Here is a 21326-nt window from a genome sequence, read left to right as displayed (position 1 = left end):
GAAAGCGAGAGACGTCAGAATTGCCTTGAGCCACAAGATGGGCAGCAAATAAATTTGATAAATAAAATAAAGCCAAAAAGGGAGCAATCTAACCATCTTGGGACTTTCCAGAATCCTTTCCTGAGTGTTCCTGCCATGTTCTGGATCAACAGCCGCTTGGTGCCTACGTCTTTATCCATCAAGGCCCTGAACTACCGTTGATGGCTGTTCAGCAGACTATCGTTTGCGAATGTGTTAAAAGAAAAGCGAGGGAGGGCACCACTTTGTTTACTGAGACACATTAGATAACTATTGTCAAAACCCACCACAAAAACCAACCCTTGCTGGCTGGCCTATGAACTCGAGAACAAATCAATGGAAAAAAAGGCTCACCAACCCCTGGGGGCCGTAACACAAGTGCTAACCCGCAAAGTATATCAGAAAATGAAAGTAGTTTCTTTTATTAGAAAAAAGTATTGTAAATACTTTACATAAAATGGTTCACGCATAACAAACTTTTTATAGAACCTGAAAGACATACATAAAAAACATAGTCTCAAGCCTTTTCAGAGTTTTCTAGGAAAAGAAAAGTTTGCTGGCAAAGATACATTCAGCAGTCAAAACCACCACTGTAAACATGGATTTGGACACGCACGCAAGTCCTTGAGCGTAATTTGCTGGCTTGGGCAATTCCTCAGCATTTGGGTTCCAGCCAAGCTGACAATGACCTTGTTCAGCTTCAGATTTGTGGTGTCATCTTATCATTTCCAGTGGTCCGAGTGGGCTTATCACTGCTATGGCATCAAAACCTAACTTAGGCAATTAAGATACTGTATGCATGAACCCCTTCCTAAACTTTCATGTACTTGTAACAAGCAAGAGACACGAAAACCAGAGAAAAAGGATGATAATAATAACAATGGATGCAAGCATCACAAGTTTTGTCTGCTATTTTGTCTCCTCTTGAGAAATTCTGGATTTATCCTGATGGGGCTAAGTTGCTACCACACCGTTTGTGTAAGGCTAAAAGAGAAGTCAAGCTTTGCCAGTTGGATTGCAGACAACCGTGTGGCTGTTGAACTGACACATTTGTATAAAACCACCAGTCCTTTAGAGCCAATGTTACTTCACAGAAGCTACCGTGTGGCTTGAAATTCAGTTTTTGATAACGTTGGTGACAAAGAGGAAGTTGACGGTGAAGATTGAATTTCCACTTCTCCTTTCTTTAAGTGAAGGCGTGCAAAGGTGCTTCTCCAAAGATGCTGTCCGTCAATCAGTCCCTGCCCTGCAGTGTGGAGCTTGCTTGGTTTACATTCAAAAGTCATTTAATATAAAGACAGCAACCCGATTTTCTCGTTTCCTGTAGGCATTGCGAGTAGAAGCACACGGTTTTCCTTGGCTAGGTCATCTTGTGGTCTGTTTCTAGAACAAGAGACAAACACAAGGCCGATGAACGGGACAAGAGGTCCTGGCAGCAGGCAGAAGGACAACGGAAGATTCCTCAACTGCCCTCAAGTGCATGATAGCCCAACCACAGCCTTGAGGAACTAATTTCTGCTTAGGAGTAAACCTGATTAGATTCCCTCAAAGGTTGTTCTTGAAGATACTGGGTGGGACAGGCTGGGTCATGAAACAGACTCCATAAGGACCACTCTATTTATTACACTCTCTTAACTCTACTGTTAAGGGATAATTATTAAACAGTTTTGAAAGCCTAACAGAGTTTCTTCTTCTCTCCTCTTATACTTGAGAAAATGAAGGGGGTGGTCAACCTTGTGTTTCTTTCTTCTCTTTCAGGGCTAAGCTGGTGTCGATGTAACCGCTCTTGCATACTGTATTCAAGGTTATCTCTGTGTTTCTATACACTAACAGTTATAATTACACAAAGTACTAAGCTTGCCTAATATTACTTCAGTTTTGTGTTTCTGTGGCTTAGCACATTGAATGAAACCAGCCCTTAGGCTTCATTTCTGGGCCAGTGTCTTCTGTGAAATGGATTGAGGGACCAGTTGTTCAACTTTCAAAGGTCAGTGTATTCCACAAAGAAACCCAGACCACCATCCCCACTGATACCCCTCGCCATATTTTTTAGTCTACCTACTGATGGTATCGGGTTTAATGAGTTCAGTTGAATAGTCAGCGGGCAAATACTCCTCTCTTTGTTCTTCAAACATTCGTTTTAGAACTTTTTCAGGGTCAGGAATTTTTGGGAAGATCAACAGCTGAATTCTGCAGAGTGGAGAGAACAGAATAATTAGAATGTTCCAGATTGGAAGGTTTGGGTTTTTCCATCTCTTTTCCATGGGCTGGGCAAAGTGATGTAGGTCTTTAACAAAAGCCTTCATTTTTTCCGGCTTCATCACAAACGCCCAGCAACAATGCAGATTCAGCAGAAGGAAAGTCTCTAAATGTCCGCAGTAAGTTTCTTACCTCTTCAGATAAACGAGGAGAATGATAGTCAAGATTGCAGCACATAATGGAATCATGACAAACAAAACAATGTTCAATGTTTCAGACTTGTCCCGGTCATCTAAAAAGGCAAGGACAGCAACACTGTTTCTAAATGAAGCTAGAATGATGCGAGAACAGCCCCCCGTTGCTCCCCTCCCGTGCTAAACCATTTCCTTCACAACAGTCAAGGAAGACTGTGGAAACTTCACCGGGAACTCCAATTGAGAGTTCTGGTCAAGAAAACAGAGATGTCCTCAAAGGATGTGGTTGATGCTTCGCAGAGCTAGAAAAGGACATCTGGCAACATCCTGGGTTTGGAGGATGGACGCTCAGCGGATCCCTCAGTGGATCCTGGGGGTGGGGTGGGGAGTTTGCCACAGCAGCTCTCCCTGCTGACAATCCAAATAATCAGTTGGGTGTGTCCAAGCAGCCATGTGCATATATGCAGCTCTGATTTGCAAAGGACAAACTATAGTGAAAGAAGACAAGATTCTTATGCTGAAAGCATTTCCAATTAGAAGAGCTGGGAAGTAGTTAACGTGGAAAAACCTGTTTCCACCCAGTGACAGATTACAGGGAGGAGTAAACCAGATCAGAATCTACAAGCTCAGAGATGCGATGCCCAGTTCCTCACTCTCATCCTAACGACCACTCCGAGGTCAGATTCCTTTGAGGAACCAACGGCTTTCATGGTAGGTGACCTCAGCAAAGACAACACAGGTGAGGACCAAAGAAAACAAACTCACCCCAGGACACCGGCTTGCTCCATTCACTCCAGAGACCTCGTACGTCTTTGCACTGAGTGCTGAGAACGCCCAGCACAGCCCTGACTCTGAGAACGTGATACTTCTTGGGCTCAAGGGGGATGGTTACGTTGGTACTGTCTTCTTTAGGCTTTAGAAGAAACGTGTACAGGTTTTCATTGTCTACCCATCAATCACTAGTATGTTGTTTCTCAAACTCAGCAGCTTTAAAATGGGTGGATCTCAACTCCCAGAATTACCCACCCAGCCATGGCTGCTGGGGAATTCTGGGAGTTGAGGCCCGCTCATCTTAAAGTTGCTGAGCTTGAGAAACGCTGCCCTAGAAGTTTAAATGGATTTGACAGAAAAGGGTCTTCGCATCTGTCATTGAGGAAGAGGCGGAAGAATGAACCCACAAATCCGTAACCTGACTCCTTTGTGTGAAATAGGACTTTTGTCAAGGAACAGGATTAGGCTGCTTGAAAAAGAGACATTCACCATCTCTCAGGCCATCTTTTTCTTTAAAGGAGAAGAGATCTTTTCCCTCATGAATAGTTAGAGTAGGGTCCCATTAGGTCCCATTTTATATACCAAGAGCTTTATGGTGCAGGGACCCCTTCCCTGGATCAGGACAGAAGGTCTTCTCCACCTGAATCAAACCTGGTTCTCTCCATTTCTGTTGGGGATATTGACACCAAGAATTCCTTAAGCAGAATAGCCCAAAGGAATTCTGGAAATTTCAGAGAGGATTAGAAGAAACCACCATGCATGATCCACGTTCCCCACGGTCTTCAGGGAGGATATTCCACCAAGGCTCTATTTTCAGTCTTCCTGAGTGGGATCTCCCTGGATGAGGTTGGTGATCAGACTGTTGTGGTCATTACCATCGTCACATCATCTAATCTATGTTTATATTGCTTCCTACAGAAACCACAACATCACCACCTACAATTCGCCTCCCAATGTTCTTAATTTCTTGCAGCATAAACCAATCTAAGGTGGCAGAAATTTTCTATCCAGGATAAATGTTATCCTCGCTTTTGCCATCCTGACTGGGAATTATGGGGATTGGAGTCCCAACCCCTCTGGAGTGGTCACGATTAAATCCTTGTGGTTTAATTGTACCAGAGATGGTGCCTTAAAGCAGTTTGTAGACAACTCAAATGCCAAGATAATTACATGCAAGATATTTCAATGCTGCTTTAAAAAAAGAAAAGAAATAAACACAAAGGCAACTTACCTCTTGTTTAATGCCATTGATTTCTACCTGATAGCATATGCCATTCCAGCTGCTCGGACGATGCCATGTTAGGAAATAAACGTTACTGCTCTGCATGACTTTCAGATTTATTGGTGGGTCAAGTTTTACTGGATAATCTGAAGGAAAACAGACAACCAGGTGCTGCAGTCTTGTTTAAATGCCATATTTATCATTCCTACAAATACATGATCAATCAGCTGTAATTTCCATTTCACTCTCTTCTAATTTTCTGCTGACCTGAAGTTTCATGGGTCTGTTTCTGTTCAATTATCCATTTGAATGTGCATCTCTCCTAAGATAAGGGGTTAATACACATTTATGCATCTCACCTAGAAATGCTCAGCTTTGTGTGGGCTCTCCTCAGAAGATACGTGTTTTTGTGCCTTCAAACACAGGGCCACCTTGGCAAACAGCAAGCACTCGGTGCCCAAATTCAGAAGAGTTTGCAAACCGTGACGGGAATGAACTCATCTCCCAGTCCCATGTAGTTTCGGTTTTCGGTAAAACTTCACCGGTAATGAAGCATTGATTGGCTTAACGATCACCGCAAGAAAGGTAATAAAATACTGTTGGCCAACCTCTTTTTAGGACAATTACAGAATGCAGCCATAATGAGCAGGCTTCATTACTATGTTGAAGACTACCTGTAAAATGTACATCACAGGGTCTTCCAAAGGGTCCTGCACACCTTGTAAAGTGCCAAGTGTAAAGATTTCCTCATGTTGTGGTGGGACACTTCAAAGGTTAAAGAAGGGGGCTGAGGACGGTCCTCTGCCGGATGGCCCCAGTTCTGAAGGAATGTCTCCTTCAAGCTCATCTTTATGGTTCTAACTCTAAAGGTTAGAATTGGGACCGTCAGGATGGGCTAGAAGGAGACCTTCCTTTAGAACTGGGAGCCTCCAGCAGAAGACCGTCCTCACCTCCCTTCGTTTCCTTACAGAGGCTGGACCACACCAACCTACCAGACTCTTCTCTACCTTCTTTTGTAAACATGCACACTGGCTGGACGTCTTCAGAATCACTACGGACAGAGAGAACGATGGTGCGTAATCCGGAACAGTTGATCGGAAAGATGCATTGGAAGGTGTCTCCATTGATGCTGTGATTTGTGCACGGCTGCCTTTTTTCCATGTCCTCGTGCCTGAGGGTAGGAGGAAAAACAGAAGTGAGCAAGTTGATCTGTTCTTGCTGATCAGAGAGGATAGACAGAAGCAACGACAAAGTGCAACGGGAGGAACTGAGAAAGGAGATGCTCACTCCATGGGGTTTTCCCCAATTTTTGGACCAGCAGATGTAGCCACAGAGTGTTAGCTTGGGTGATGCAGAGAGTCAGGAAGATGATCTTGACAGAGACATGTGGGAACTCTTGCCTAGACAAAGGGGACTGAACCTTCTTCTTAAGACCAAAGCGACAAGATAATATCCAGAAGCCTTTATAATAGAGCTGTAGCAATATTTGTCAGCACTGTTTCTTTAAAATCTGCGGAATTCTGGAAGTTGAAGTCCACCCATCATAAGGTTGCCAAGATTGAGAAACATTGAACTACTACAAGGAGGAGGAGGAGAGCAGCACAGTCAGACTTGCAAGATTGTGCGAGTACAGTCAGTCTAAACCAAAAGGGTTTATTAGCCTTCTAACACCAGGCATTTGTCTTTTACAGCTAAAAATCTATCACAACAGCAAACATAAATAATATTCTAATATCCCCATTTTCTCCAGTATGGTTCAAAAATAAGATAAATCTTTGAGAAATATTATGAATTACTAAAACATCTGGAACGCAGATGTTCTATTAGAGGCAATTCTTCAGAAATGCTATTCTGAAATCTAGCAACTCGCACTTTGGACAAGCTGTGGAGATTGGCTGTCTGTTTGAAGACATACAAACAAAATTTTGACACATCATTAACTTTCCCTTAAATAAATAATGTCATCATTTCATTTAAATTTATCCAAGAGATGAATCTGCAGCATAATTTTAAGGACTGGGACAGGGCAGAAAACAAAGCAAAAATTTAAACCAGATTTTTTTAAAAAAACTTGAAGATGAAGCTGGCCGCCTCTGGCAGATGTGAAGTGTTGTGTTGGGAATCAGCTTGGAGGGAGTCACTAACAGTCCCAAGCTGCAGAAAGAGAGGACGTGTTTTAATGCAATCTCTCCCTTGATTTAATCTGCCTCTTAATGGTGAAAAGCTTGGCTATTCCTGGATCTTCTTTCAGTTTCCACTCGAGCGTCCAAATGGATTTCAAGAGCGATAAACACTAGATTAAAACCTTTTTCAGTTCTGTCCTGGAACTTTGGAGTGTGGAAAAAAGCAAAAGCCTATTGAGTACAGGTAGTCCTTGATTTACAACACTTCATTTAGTGACCGTTTGAAGTTGTAAGAGCACTGGAAAAAGTGATCAAAATTTGAACACTTGGCAACGGACTCACATTTATGACGGTCGCAGCGTCCTGAGGTCAGGTGATCACTTTTTGCAACCCTCTGACAAAGAAGGTCAATGGGGAAGCCGGGTTTACTTAACAACCGTGTTACTAACAACTGCAGTGATTCACTTAACAACTCTGGCAAGAAAGGTCATAAAGTAGGGCAAAATTTACTTAACAACCATCTCTTTTAGCAACTGAAATTTTCACCCCAATTACAGTTGTAAGTCAAGGACTCCCTGTGGATTAAGATGGCTCCCTTTAGGGCTAAGAGAAGAACAGGAATTTGAAATACAAACCCGAAGTACAGGCGGTAGTTGGTGTCACGAGGCGCTTTCCTTCCTCGCTTCCAGGAACAGGACATCCATTTCAGGTTATGACAAACGCAACTGATATTCGTGGCCCCCGTCTCGGCGGTGCCTGCAAAGGGCAAACCGAGAAGAACGGTCTATCCCTCTGCTTATAAATTCCCACCTGCCCAAAAGCAAGGAGGAAAAGCCTTAACGTTCCCCGGTTCTGAGATTCCCAGCTTAAGCCCAGATTAAATTCACCTGCCCAAATGGCCTTTGCTGTATTCATTCATTCTAAGGCAGGGGTCTCCAACCTTGGCAACCTTATGCCTTGTGGACTTCAGGTAGGGAAACAGCAATTCCCCAAATCCCCACTCCCACCCCCGGAGTTTTCTACTAGCAGAGACCGGATCTGTGCAGGGCAAAGCATTTGCACCAGCATCCAAGTACGTGTGGGGGTCTTGCTTGTGCTCCTGTCAAGGCAGCGTGCAAAACGAACCTGATCTCTGATCCCTCGAAGCAAGCCAGGGGGGGGGGCTGCAGTTGCTTTAAGGAGGCTCCCAGACTCTTCCCCACCCCCACCCCAGGCTCTCATCCGGCACCCTCCCAAACTCCCTCGTGCCTTTGACCCTCAGGAGCTGCCCAGCCCAGTTCAAAGGCCCCCAGCCTCGCAGCAGCTCCTTTCTCGGAAAGTGGTCTGGGATGTTTACATCTGAGGAGGCTGGTGCGATTGCTGGAGACATCAATCTTACAGGAACATCTGCGTAAACCCAGCCGCTGAAGATTTACCATTTTGTGCCAGTGGGATCTTAAACCATTCTCCTTTGTACTTGTCATTGTCACAAGACGTCTGTAGCCCAAAAAACATATTTCTCCCTAGAAAGACCGCCATTTTCCTGGACAGCTCTTGGTTCCAACACTAAAGATGGAAAAAGAACATTCAGTTGTAACAGGATGATCCCAACTCAGGAGTTCCCTGCCCCGTTATGCCTCTTCTTTCCTTTCTTTCCCTCTCAGCTTCAACAGGAACCGCTAGATTAGGGGTGCTGTATGTGGGGTACTGGTGGTCCTTGACTCACAGCCATTGAAAGCCGGGCGCAGCCCTTCCCTGTGGCAGCATCCCCAGGGTCAGGGGACCAACCTCTGGGCCTTGGCAGCCGGCTGGGCTTACGGCCAGTTGTGAAATCAAGCGCAACTCACTTAGAAAGGGAAATTGTGGTCCTGATTGTGGTCATAAGGTGAGGACCAGTGTAAGCTATTCACCAGAGAGGGGCCACTCTGAAGAAGGCCCTGCTGGGGGACCTGGGGAGCTCCTCGTTCCCCTCAGGAAATTCCTTCTCGGATCTTACCAGAGGGGCCCACTCCCTCCCTCCCACCCCAGTAGCCGGGCCTCTTGTGGACCCTCAGCCTCTGCCCCACTGACCCGATTTCCCCCGAGACCCGAGGAACAAGAAGGCTCACCTCTTCGACCCACGTTGTGCCATTGAACAGACCAGTGTGATATTCCATCTCCTTAGAGCAATTCCCGCGGGAACTGGCTGGGTCCCACTGGATGCTTAAGATGCAGCTGCTCTCATCCAAGATGTAACTGATGTTTTCCGGGGGAGGAAGGTTTGGCTGAACTCCTAGACCTAGAAGAAAGGGGAAGTGAGAAGGAAAGACATGCCAGGGCTCGCTTGCCACAGGGACCCTCTCTTCTCCTTCCTTCCTTCCTTCCTTCCTTCCTTCCTTCCTTCCTTCCTTCCTTCCTTCCTTCCTTCCTTCCTTCCTTCCTCCCTTTGCCTTTGCCTTTGCCTTTGCCTCCCCGCCCCCATTAAAAGGCAAGGCAGGGACCGTGACTCAGAGCGGAGTGATTCAGAGGCTTTGGTTTACCAGAAATCTCCATGAGGATCAACTTCAGAGACCTGATCTTAGAGGATTCTGCCACAGGATGGGTGGCAGGAAGGGCTGAATCCTCCAAGCTGAGGGGTGGGAGTGTCAATCCAGAAAAGCTCAGCAGAGCTGGGTGGGTGGGCTCTGGAATTGGGGAAGGGAGTGGGGTGAGGGGAAGTCCCCTTTCTGCTTACATGGAACCAGGAAAATTAACCACCTTGAAAATATCCCCCCCCACACACACACAAACCACCATTAAAATAAGTTTAGTTTAGCAAGCTAGGTGAGTTTGTCCTATGAATCTCTCTGGTGACCACTTTCTAAGGTTAGGATCAAACAGCATCCAAGCCTAATTATAACTCTGTAATAAAAATTTACCTCCTGCCTTTCTGCCCAGGTCCTCTACACTCTGCATGCAAGAGAGCTGCTCTCCACGTAAACCCCAAGATAACTGGCGGCTGGGTGAGCCCCAGAGTTGTGCCCTTGGCCAGAGCAGAGGCCGCCCGGGACAGGAGCCAGGCCGATGCCAGGAAGGATGGGCAGGGGGCCTGGCAGGGATACCCAGCTCCTGCATCGCCTCCGGGACCCCCGAGGGGCTCCAGCCCTGCCTTTCCCATTCTGAGCCAGAGGATGACCCTTCTTATACAGGCAGTCCTCAACTTGCGTCCACAAGGGAGACGAAAATTCCTGTTGTTAAGTGAGACATTTGTTTAAGTGAGTTTTGCCCCATTTTACAACCTTAAGTGAATCGCTGCAGTTGACAAGTTAGTAACCCCATTGTTAAGTGAATCTGGCTGCCCCATTTGCTTGGCAGAAGGTCACAAAAAGGGACACGGCAACCGTCATAAATATGAACCGGTTGCCAAGCGGCTGAATTTTGATGGTGTGACCAAAAGGGGAGGCTGCAACGGTTGTAACCGTGAAAAAGGATCACGTCTCTTTTTTTCCTGTGCTGTTTGAACGGTCATTAAACGAGCTGCTGTAAGTTGAGAACTACCTGCCGTTGCTGTCGGGTGAAGCTGAAGCCCCTTTGGGGGCAGCTCCTGCAGGGGCACCACTTGGGAAGGTCCACAGCCAGGTGAAGCCTTTGCAAGAGCCAACTTGGGCACCAGCAACGAAAGGCTTTGCCCGGTGGCACCAGGGCCAGGGGGCCGTGTTTGCTGACTGCTGGAGGGGAGGGTCCTTCCCTCCCCCGCTTCTGGGAAAGAAGGGCAGGGAAGAACTGGGTGCCCTCCACGTCCCATCACCCCCATCAGGGCATCCGGGGACAGACTCCAACACACCCAGACGGCATCAAATTGGAGATGCCTCCCTCGCTCTCCCTTCCTTCCTTCCTCCCTCGTTTTCTTGATAGCCAGTATTTGCAGGATCCTCCCCACAAACGAAGCAAGAAGGGGGAGAGAGGAGCCCCCAAGGGTTCTCCGGGATGGGGGAGAGTCGCAGCCCTGCTCAGGAGCCGCTTCTTGTCTTTATTAATTTCCTCAATTTATTTGTCCTATTTCTGTAGCTCCCCCCCATCCCATTGCTTCAGGTTGGCAAACAGGATCACAATAATTAATGCCATAAAACCAGCTCCAGCCCATCAAAATGAGTCTGTTCAGGGAAAGACACCTTTGCACTCTGGTCCCTCCCATCCCGTCAGCCGGACATTGGACTACACCACCCATCATTTGGGAGAGTGGCCAGAGGCTAGCTTCCCTGGGGCTGTTTAGAGGGTGGGGTGGGGGGTTCTCCGGGGAGGGGTGGTTAACTCTTCTGTACTGCTCTAAACTGATTTGCCATGATATTGTTATTGTCATTACTGTTATATTACTTATATTATTACTACTACTATTACTACCACCGTAGTACTGGAATTACGTCCTAGGGCAGCACTGAAACACACCCCTAGTAAATAAAATTACAGTAAGCTAAACCAGTCTTTGAGCGCCTTGGTTTTACTTCTGGGAAGCAGCGCACTTCAAGTGGACGCCTGGCGAGAAAAGGATGGGCTTTGTAGTCTAACCTCCAGCCCCGAGGACGCTAAGCTGAGCAAGGCTGAGCTGGACGCCAATTCAGGGAAGGCAGGGGATTATGGGAGATGCGCTCTCTCCCCCGAGACAGGCGGAGCCCGGAGGCGCCCCCCCCCCGCCCTCCAAGCCCCTCACCTGCGGCCAGCATCACCCCGGCCAGGTGAGCCAGCAGCTGCGGCTGCCACGGGACCCCCATCGGCGCGCCCGGAGCTCCTGCCGGATGGCTCGTTCGCTCTGGGCTTTCGGGGCGGGTTCAGACGGGAAGGCTGCGGAGATGGGGCCGCCCCGGCCCGCCCCAGCCGAGGTGGGGCTTCGTTGCTCGGGGCGGCTTCCCCAGGAAGGGCTGCGAAGCCTCTGAGGGCGCCCCCCTCCCTCCCCCCGGCAAGCCCGCCCTTGGGGCGCCCCAGGACAAGCGGCCGGGCCGGGCCGGGGACCCCTCCCGCGCCGGGTCTGCGGGGGACGGAGGCTGCAGAGCGAGGCAGCCCCGAAGCCTGGAGCCGCCGGCCGGGTCCCTGGCCCACCTCTTTCTTCGTGGTAACTTTGTTTAAAATTGCAATTAAAAAGCTACAAACGAATGCAAACTAATCGAAAACAAAAGAATCAAGAGAAAAACACAAACGGTAGAAAAGAAAAAAAACATTATAATAAAGAGAAATAAACATGTATAGAATGTTATTCTCCTTCCTCTGGAGCATAAACAATTTTAGTAATTTATCAGCTTTCCTTGAAATACAGCAAAGGGCCTCTTCTTCCAATATGCCATCTTTGCTTTTATATAAAAGCAAATCTTTCAATCCCGATCAGTGAAAGTCCACTAGGAATTACCAGAGACAACCTGCTTTAACCTTGATCTAATAAACCAACTTTACGTTCCTTCTTTTTTACTTTTAACAATTATCTTTGATCCCTTCAAATAATTTCTTTTTCTTTGTCTCTTCTCACAAAATTCTTCAAAGCTTTAACAAGTCTCTTTTGTAAACCCAATTAGAAGAGTTATCCAGATCACACTTTTGATTTATCTGTGCATCACTTTTAATTATTAAGACTTCCGCTGGTTTCACTTGTGCATCCAGTATTGCATCTGTTGCCTGTCATTTTAAATTTACTTTTGCATAAATCTTAGACTTGTCCAGCGAAATTTGTTCCTCTTCCTTAATATCTTTGAAGCTTAGTCTATCTATAGAGGCAGAAATTTAAATTTTGGGTCTGTTGTTTAAACATAACCTTCAACATGTCCATTGTTAAGGTGTTTTGCTCTACTCTGCATTTGTCAATCAAACTTAAGTATTCTTCTCCTTTAATTGTACTGTGTAGTTCCTTCTGTTTCCCTCTGTGTTCAAAGTCCCATCCTCCTATTTTATTTTTTTAAAAAAGAATTCAAAACATGCTTATAACTAATTCCAGAATCTTATTTCAAATTCATCTGGTCTGTTTGTAACTTTCCAAAAGGAAAGTTCTGATCACCCTTTGGCTGCTTATTTCAAAAGAAAACAACTTTCCAATCCTTAAATTTGCGTTTAAAACTTCTTTTGTTAAGGATTGAAAGAAACTCACCTGGTGTCAAACCTATTGATTGAAGGGCTCCCCATAGTTGTAAAGCAATTAAGTAATTTCCGAAAATCATTAGAAAAAGAAGTGGGAGAACTAGTGTCCTTCAAAAGACACAGACCACAGGTAAAATGAAAAGGTGGTTTTCCCTCCCCTCCAAAGGCTCTAAAGATGCCTGATGCTGCTGCATTGCAGACTCCTGCTGGGGAGATTCTGTCTGGAGCAGTTGTGGTCCATCTCAAGCCCTCTCCCTATCCGGAGAGGAATTGTGTAGGTCCAATCTATTTACTAACTCTTTATTCTGCTGTGGTCATCAGCTCCACTTTTACTGATCGGTCTTCACCAATTTCTCTACCTGGGGTGCCCTTGAAGACCCCCCAAGGAGCATCTGCCAGACCAGACCGCAATGGCAGGGCAGTGATGGTCAGGTTGCACCCCTGCGGCCCAGTTGCTGGTTGGCCTCCAGGTGCCATCGAGGAGGTGTTTTATCAAGCAGAGTTGGCACGTCCTGGGTTCTGTCTCTAAAATTGTGCCATCTGATGGTACTCCAAAATGGGCTTCTCCAGAACAGCATCCCGCCAGGGATCTGTGCAGCTCCCACCTGCCTTCATAGTAAAGGTCCTTTAAAAAACAGCTTTTCCCCAGGTCATGGATTTTCTATGCTGAAAACCGTTCTGCTTTTACAGGCCTCCTTTCATGTTGATTGCTGTTAATGGGGCAGGCAGCCTTACGAAGCTTACGAACCCATATGTGCCTGCGAGGGACCCACTTCCATATGACCAAAGGGAAACATGGAAAGGACAAATGGCCAGGCCCCGCTGGTTGCTGAAGCTCCCATGAATCATCTAAGGGGTTTTGCAGAAGTGAAGCTCTTCAGGAAACCCACCCACACACTTCAACAAAAACAACTCTTGTTACAGAGCTGTCACGAAATGTCAGGATAACCCCCCCAAATGGTGGTGTCTTCTGCATAACAGTCCTGGAAAACTCTTTCTGTGTGGCCTTTGGGAAAGGCTGCTTCAGGGGCATTTTCCCACACAGGACACGGCAGGTTGCACCGACTTTAGTGGGTGAAGTGTTCCACTGCAGAATAACTTCTGCCTACCTCACAGCTTAGCTGGAGGCCCCTCTTTCTTTCCCAGAAACCCCCACCCACCTTAGATTGCAACCAGAAGGCAAATACATCATTGTTATCAACTTAAAAACAAAGGTCAGCACATTGAAGTGCCAAAGGAAACTAGAGAGGGACAACTTCCCGAAAGACAATATATTCTTGGCAGCACATTGCGTTGCTGATCCTAAATGCAAACTCAGGACCTCGTCTACAGCCGGACAAACCCTGGCTCCCCAATTTCAGTTGGGCCTGCACTGACTTTGGCAGAATTGGGAACAACAGGCAAGGAGAAAAGAAAGCATGGGAATAAGAGAAGACCTGGAAAAACCATAAGCTAATTAGTAATGACACTTCGAGGAATCTCCAAACTCGTTTAGCCTGCAAGAAAACCACACATTTCAGGATACCTCCCCAGCTTACTGGTGTTCTGTAAAACCTCAAAAGTATCTGTCTTGTACTGATACACTTTCTCATAACAATTCTCCCCTCTTGAGTTGCTCTGCTGTGTAGGAAGAGAGGGGCCGGTCTGCTCCTTTGGGGCTAGGAAATTTCTCTCTGTTCTGCTTCTCTCTTCCTAATCTTGATAGCTGGGAATTCCCAGCCTCGCAGGCAAAAAGTACTCTGCACGTGCTCAGAAGCTGCTTGTTTTTTCCCCCAGGACCATTCTGGCAGGGAGAAGTTGCTGTAAATTAAGTCAGATGTGGCTCTACCCTTTTGTACCTGCTGGCCCTGAACTTCTCAATCTCTTTATGTTCTGTGGCAGGGGTCTCCAAAGTAGGCAACTTTGAGACGTGTGGAATTCAACTCCCAGCATTCCTCAGCCACCAGTCTTTAAGTTGCCGAGGTTGGAGACCCCTGTGCTATGGCATAATAAGCTTGTTTGCCATCACGCTACTCTTTCAACTGCAATAGAGATGATATTATTATTATTATTATTATCATCATCATCGTCATCGTCATCTCCATCACAATCTTCATCTCTTCAAGAAAGTGAATCCAGGCACCCTTGTGCAAGACCAGTATGGGCTTTCCGACATTGGCTTAGCTGGCTGGGCACGCCTAATCATTGGGGTTTAGGACTCCGTCCAAAGTGTAAGCCAGCCAACTCTGACCTGCGATAAACCTTGGTTAAACAATTAGGTAAACCAAGCAGGGTGTAAATATCGTAGCTGTGGTTTTGCCCAGTACTTTTTACTTTTCATAATGACGATGTTATCTTCATCCCAACTGTGATAACACTTCCTGCATTTGACAACATACGGCCTCTGTGAGTTTACATAATACCACATAAGCTGTTTTAAAGATGTCACGAATGATCTTTGCTGCTTTGGGGGACAAATCGTGTGATATTTCTTACTTCAATCGTGCAGAATGGGAAGGAGAAAAAATTAGTGTAGATTTCACACATTCTAGGCTGATTTCAGAGCATGGACGTGACCTGGGGACGTTTCCCTCTGTCTTGATGAAGGATACCTGGGCACTGGTGCAACAGGTGCCAGGAGTAAATCTTTCCTCTCTTTTAGCCTTTTAAAACTTTCCTTTCCCATTTTAAAACCAGTGAGGAAAAAAGTCGGAGAGCCCAACAAATGGCTGAGCTAGCCCAATATTTTTCAAACATGGCAACTTTAAAATGTGTGGGCTTCCAATCCCAGATTCCTGGCTGTGGCTGAGTTGAAATCTTCATATCTCAAAGTTGGCAAGATTGAAAAACATTGAATAGCTGCTAGGCAAAAGGTTCAAAGCCAAACATGGCAAGGAAGGAGTTTGGTGAGCTATTCTTGGGCAAGAATTCCACCTCACCTTACAAACATGTTTTGCTGCCTTTGTTTTTCTCATTTTTGACTTAAATTTTATTTCGCAGGAAGGTCCTCCCCGAAAGCTGGACTTTTTAATATGTTCATGATTTTAACATGTTAAAATCAAGAGTGCCCACAATCTCAGAGAGGGTGAGGCCAATTTCCCCCAATGTTCCTGGATTGAGCACAGTCACTTCTTGTTATTCGTGTGCTGGGTTTTGACAGGGTGTTTGATACAACCCAGGGCTGCCCCCGGGCTGCAGAGGAACTGATTCATTTGTACCAGGAAGTGAAGTCCCTCTGCCCCTTTACTTGAATAATCAGCTTTGGAACAAAAGAGCAGAAGAAAAAAGAATGCCCTGTTGACTTGACAGAAAGCGCAAGGCTTTTGTATACAGCAAGTTGTGGAAAAGCAGGGAGGTGCGATAGATCCAGCAACCCAGGAGGAGAGAACTTGGCAAGGCTTCTGAATTAAAATGTGGGTTGTCAGGCTAAAACTTCTCAAGAGCCACCTTGTCCTAGGGAAAAAATGCGTCTCCCTGGGTGGGCGTCTTTCTCTGATTATTTCTGGAGGGTTTTGTTTTTCTGAGCTGAGTTTTGAAGGCGAGGAGAGGAGGCTCATTCTGCTGCATCGCTCTTTCTCTCTCTTTCCTAACCTTTTAAGGACCAAGTCGTTCCTAAAAGGAGACCCTTCCCAATGTCTTTTTTGGGAACTGGACAGCAATGGGGACACTCACACAGGCTGCAAATTTTGGAAGGTTGCTCTGGTGAAAGATGGGATGTGCAAGGCTGCACCTTCGTCCATCCCCAATCTCTGGTCCTTTGAAGCATGTTTCAAAAGCAAACAGAGGAGAAGTAGAGGAGGAAAGCCAGAGATGTTTTCAGCCCAAGGTTGTTTTATTCAGGTTGGCTGAAGGAGTCACAATGGCTGGATCCATGGAGGGAGGGGAGGCTACCAAGATGCTCCCCTCTCTGGCCTGGGAAAGCCTTGGACCTGACAGCCAGGAAGACGTGCTGAAGTCCAGTAAAGAGGCACCGACCAACCTTGCCGCAAGCTAAATCTTCCACCTGTTCTTGGAGTCATAGTAGGTTTTCTGTAGAACTGCCAACTGTTTGACAGTTTGACCTAAGCACACCATCAAGGCATGGCATTTCACAACCGGTGCTGGCTTTGCTGGTGCAAACAACTTTCAGCTGCAAAAACACCATGAAGTAACAGGCAGCAATTGTGCTTTGCAACACATCCATGTTGGAAAACAAAAAGGCTGACCTTTAGAGCAGTGGTCCCCAACCTTTTGGGCACCAGGGACCAGTTCTGTGAAGAGAGGTTTTTCTGGAATGGAGGGTGTGTGGTTTTGTGCGCTGCCTGCATCTCACGGATGGGGCTTTGCTTGTTTGTGCGGCCTGGTTGCTGGCATGCCGCGGCCAGGTGCCGGTCCGCAGACCAGAGGTTGAGGACCCCTGCTTTAGAGGAATGCATGGACTAGCGTACCCTGAAGTGGATTGGTTTGGGGGACAGAATTTGATGTCCTCCAGTTGGTCAAGAAATGCCCCCTTTGCAGAACTGAAGGAGGGGAACGGGTTTGAGCAACTGTGGGACTAAAGGAAGAGGCGAGGAATGCAAAGCAGTGGCACAAAGACTTCTAAAAGGGGACTTCCTAAAACAAACTGCACAAATTGTTGGCTTAATACAGCAGTTGATCTTCAGAGACAATTCTGCCCATTGAAAAGTAGGAGAAACGAAGCCAGACATTTATTTTCTTGGTTGTTTTTCTAATCAATTTAGATAATTTTTGAATTCTGGGGCGATGAGGTCATAGCTGCAGGTCTGTACTCATCTCATTCTCTCATGCATATTAAAATGTAATTGCAGTTGGCAGCATTTGGAAGCCACTGGCATAGTTGAAGTATGACGACTTCACTTGTGCGTGTACACACCTAGCAGTGGCAGTTGTGCAACGGGGCAGGCTTGATTTAGTCTTTCGGCTTAGTTTATGGGCCAATCTTGGATGCGAAACCAGGACATGAGCTAAGCAAGGAAAAGGTGAAATGCACTGAGTCATCCCAAAATAATTGGATTTCCTGGAAATAATTAACAAGGAATTAATTGCAGAGTAAGATCCGTCAAGGTTGGATAGATGTGGACGATGATTCCACATTGAAGAAGCGTCAGAGAGAACTAAGAGCCGTTAGTCACAGACTCTCCTGGCCCAAAATACCTGGCACTGCGATGCCCACGGAGCAGCTTTGCGTGGGATGGTCAGAAGAGAGGAAGAGGCACTATCTGGCCTTCATTTGGTTTGGAATGCTTTTACACAGTTCAAAAGTCCCAACACACACACACACACACACACACACACACCCCTTCCTGTTTTTTTGCAGCTACAACTTGGTTTAGTTGAAGACGCTGGCCTACGAATCAGGCGACGGCGAGTTCTAGTCATGCCTTAGGCATGAAAGCCAGGTGGGTATCTTTGGACCAGGTGCCCTCTTAGCCCCCAGTGCCAGGCTCTGGCAACAAGCCAGCTTGTCAAGGTTGGACACCCCTGCCTTAAGGCAATTGGGTGGTTTTGCCTTTGCGTGTTTTCCTTTTCAAACAGGGGGTTACAGATTCAGGCCTGATGCGAACCTAATTAACCAAGGCTTATTAAAAAAAAGTTAACTAACCTGGATAAGGAAACCACAGCTCAATGGCAGCCAGGCTAGGCCTTGCGGCACCATCCAATTCCCTCTGAAGGAAAAGGCTGGTTTTGTGGGGGCTTCTCTGGCTGAGCTTTCTCTCCTTTGTGGGCTAATCCCCCATTTCAGGGCTCCAGTCCGGAGAGCAAAGCCCTTGGTGGCAAAGCAAAACAACTACGCCGGTCGTAGACGTCAAGGCAGCCTCACCACTCTGGCTGGAAACCAAATTGGCGACTTCAGCATTCCTGGCTGTGTGGGTTCGATTCTGTGGCTGCACAACACTCAAGTCGAGACAAGAGCCCGGTTCCTCCCCAGCCTCCTCCCACCTCCAGGATTCATCTAAAGGAATCGTCCAATTGTCAAGCTGCCTGGGCTGACATCCAGGGCCAGATGCTGCTTGGGGGGTAAACAGAACAGCAGAATTCCCCTTGCTGGCGTCTCCCCCTCACTTTGAGATTAAAAAACACACTTTTCATAACCAGGCATGTATGCGGAGAGGGGAATCCCTTGCCTGCTGCATCCAGTCCTGCAAATATCCAGAAATTTTGCTGAGTGGATTAAAGTCTCTCCAAAGCCGCCATCTACGGAGCAGCAAGCATGCCAGCAAAAGTTACTTTCATTTCTCAATTTTTTCTCTCTTTCATTTTCTCTTCCTCCTTAAAGTCAGGGAGGCTGAGCAGGGAATGGGGCCAAAGCAATTCAGGGCAAGCAACCAGGAACGTGGATGGCCATAGGTGCATTTGCAGATGTTTTAAAACTGGTCTTGCTAAATAAACCCCAAACCTGCTTAGCTCCAGGCCATACTTTGTTCTCAAGCACAACCACAAAAAAAATACTGTTTAACCTCACGAACAGACAGTTACGTTCCAACATCTCCTCCCCCCCCCTTTTAAGCAACCAGAGTAGGCAGGTTGAGCAAACGCAGGAAACGGTGAGAAACCTACTCAGGGCCACGTTCTGTGAGATCCTCTCTACGTTTGGGGACCATCACGGTTTCTGCTTTCTCCAGGAGAAGTGGAGGCTTCCAACCCCAAGAGCTGATTACAAAAACAGCTTCCCACTTTATTATATTCCATTGTACAGCTTTACAGGGCAGGAGGATCTGGAGTGGAACAGGGTCTGATCCATGCTTTCGAGGCATGTTGAGCACAATGCAACGAAGGACGGTACAAAAGAGAAGCAGGAGGCACTTTCCCGGTTCAGATAAGTACCCTGTGAGGAAGAGGGGTGGAGAGGCCCCCGGTTAGGCATTGGAGGTTCCCCGGTTTCAGAATATTCCTGAGAAAGGTCTGGCAAGGGTCGAGAAGTTCTCTGGGCCCCTCCTGAAGCTCCAGGCGGGCTCAGAAGGAGCCGTATCTTTCTCCGGAAGTCCCGCTAATGGCACAGAAGACATGTAGGGTGTTCGGCAACCAGGATGGATGCCCGGAGTCTTCTTGGTAGATCTGAAAAGGGGAGCTGAGTTAGCACAGGCGTCTGCATCTCCGAAAAGGAGAAAAACATTTGCTTAACCGAAATGAAAACAGTGTGCTGTTACCCCACCTGGTCTTCAGAGCTGTTATGGCAAGGGCAGCATGGAGAAGGAAAGAAAGAGAAGGGAAGGGAAGTTATTGAAGGAATGAGACAGACTCTTCAAGGCCTGGGAGGTGGATTTCTAAATCCAGAAGGAGAAAAGAGAAAAGTTTCCGCTGGGGTCGCTTTGGGATCAAAAGGAAGGAAGGCGTCTCCATGAAAAGCAACCCAGAAGGAACAGCTGCGTTTCAGCCGTGAAGAAGCAGCTTCTCCAAGGCTGGTTGGCTCCTTCTGGAGGACGTGGCTTGAAAACACATTTCTGAACACAGTCCGCTCTCTGATTCATCATGCATATGCACACACATAAACACACACATGGACATTGTTTGCTACTTGAAGACTTTGTGTTGGCTTTCCTACTGCTTCGTTGTTCTTCACGGGGTGGATATTTTGCAAGGCCAGGAGAAGAAATCTGGAGGGTTTACAGCAGAGGTGTCCAATCGTGGCCACTTTGAGTCCTGTGGACTTCAACTCCCGAATTCCCCAGCCAGCTATGCATTGAACCACAAGTCTTAAAGTGGCCAAGGTTGGACACCCAAATTCGCAGCTTCCCAGCCCTTAATCAGACAGATCACCCTAAATTCTCACTAAGGCCATGATCTGCAACCCACTTCCTTGGCGTTCTGTCTCCTGGGTGTCTGCTCCTGGCACAATTGACCGTCAGCCACCTTTTCCGTCTCATTTCACAGGTGGGTCCTTGCTCAAATGGCACCCCGAACCTCCTTCAGAATTTCATCCAAGCCTTCTCTGGGCTGCTGCTCTGCTAGTTATTACCCTGGCCATCCTGTTTCCACTCCAGAGACACGTGAGGGTGGTGTGCAGAGCAGTGTCTGACGGGGAATTATGGGAGGGGGTGCCTGCTCTAAAGGCCCCTCATCGAAACATCTGCACAGGACAGCAGTCAGTCTAACCGTGTCCCATTTGGCACCAACTGGCTTTTTCCAAGGATTGTGAGGCTTGATTCCCTGGCAGACTGCCACACTCTGGAGTTCAGTTGTGAAAAACGAGCTCCTGCAGAACAAAGGTTTCTTTAAAAGATAGTTTCATGAAGACCAAAAAATGCTAACTTGCTGGAGGGTCAAAATCATTGCTGATTTCTGTAGTGGGTAATCCCCTGTGCGGTTTTACTCTCATTCTGTTTTTGCTTTTAATAAGGTTCCGCTCCTTCTGTTCGCTCCGAGGGACGGCAGATCCCTCCTAATTTTACAATCGAGATTTTAGAGGTGAACTCCACCCGTCTCACTTGAACAGCTGCAGATGGCAAAGCGGTGGTGATGGGGGGGCGGCTAGGAGAATATTGGGAGGCTGCCTGCAAAGCAGATAAGGCCCAGCCGTTTCTGAGCAGCTTTTTCATAGCTAGGAGTTCTGGTTGGCTTTAGGAGGGTTTGAAAATAAAAACTCTGTGTGGTGGGACTTCTCCTGCACTCATCCCCAGTCAAAAACCAGATTCTCTCTGCCAGATTTCTTCTGGATTTCAGCCCTAGCATTAATCTTGCAGATTTCCACAAAGTCCGAGAGAGATTCCTGCTACATGGGACGGGGGGAATGAGGCTTTCAGGATTCCATGGCCTGGTAATCTTTTA

The 21326-nt window shown here is 47.0% G+C and overlaps 2 protein-coding genes across 4 annotated transcripts in view; both read right to left on the bottom strand.

Annotated features, from left to right (window-relative positions):
• Nucleotides 1-423: 423 nt before the first annotated feature.
• IL13RA1 (interleukin 13 receptor subunit alpha 1) lies at nucleotides 424-11378 on the bottom strand. The gene is made up of 10 exons (XM_083371872.1): nucleotides 11173-11378; nucleotides 8615-8784; nucleotides 7943-8072; nucleotides 7163-7283; nucleotides 5397-5575; nucleotides 4414-4550; nucleotides 3177-3324; nucleotides 2410-2509; nucleotides 2081-2208; nucleotides 424-1401 (listed from the first exon to the last, which is right to left on the bottom strand). Exons 1-10 carry the CDS (start codon nucleotides 11231-11233, stop codon nucleotides 1379-1381), a joined length of 1197 nt encoding a protein of 398 aa, XP_083227998.1. The 5' UTR covers nucleotides 11234-11378; the 3' UTR covers nucleotides 424-1378.
• A 7834-nt stretch (nucleotides 11379-19212) lies between these two features.
• The window catches only part of DOCK11 (dedicator of cytokinesis 11), a 48186-nt gene continuing 46072 nt past the window's right edge, over nucleotides 19213-21326 (bottom strand). For all 3 annotated transcript variants that reach the window (XM_083371991.1, XM_083371993.1, XM_083371992.1), the window contains one exon: nucleotides 19213-19616. In XM_083371991.1, the coding sequence (XP_083228117.1) occupies nucleotides 19515-19616 (102 nt within the window). In that variant the 3' untranslated portion in view covers nucleotides 19213-19514. The remainder of the gene's footprint in view (nucleotides 19617-21326) is intronic.

Source organism: Vipera ursinii (assembly GCF_947247035.1).
Source record: "Vipera ursinii genome assembly, chromosome: 12".
NCBI lineage: Eukaryota > Metazoa > Chordata > Lepidosauria > Squamata > Viperidae > Vipera > Vipera ursinii.
This window is presented reverse-complemented; position numbering and strand designations above follow the sequence as displayed.

What these genes read in the sequence shown, in the direction of transcription:
- IL13RA1 (XM_083371872.1), bottom strand. Translation starts at nt 11,233, where the DNA reads ATGGGGGTCCCGTGGCAGCCGCAGCTGCTGGCTCACCTGGCCGGGGTG. An exon ending in AACTACCGCCTGTACTTCGG is followed by an intron (nt 5,576 to 7,162) that starts GTTTGTATTTCA and finishes TCCTACCCTCAG; the next exon opens with GCACGAGGACATGGAAAAAA. An exon ending in GAGCAAGCCGGTGTCCTGGG is followed by an intron (nt 2,510 to 3,176) that starts GTGAGTTTGTTT and finishes TTGCCTTTTTAG; the next exon opens with ATGACCGGGACAAGTCTGAA.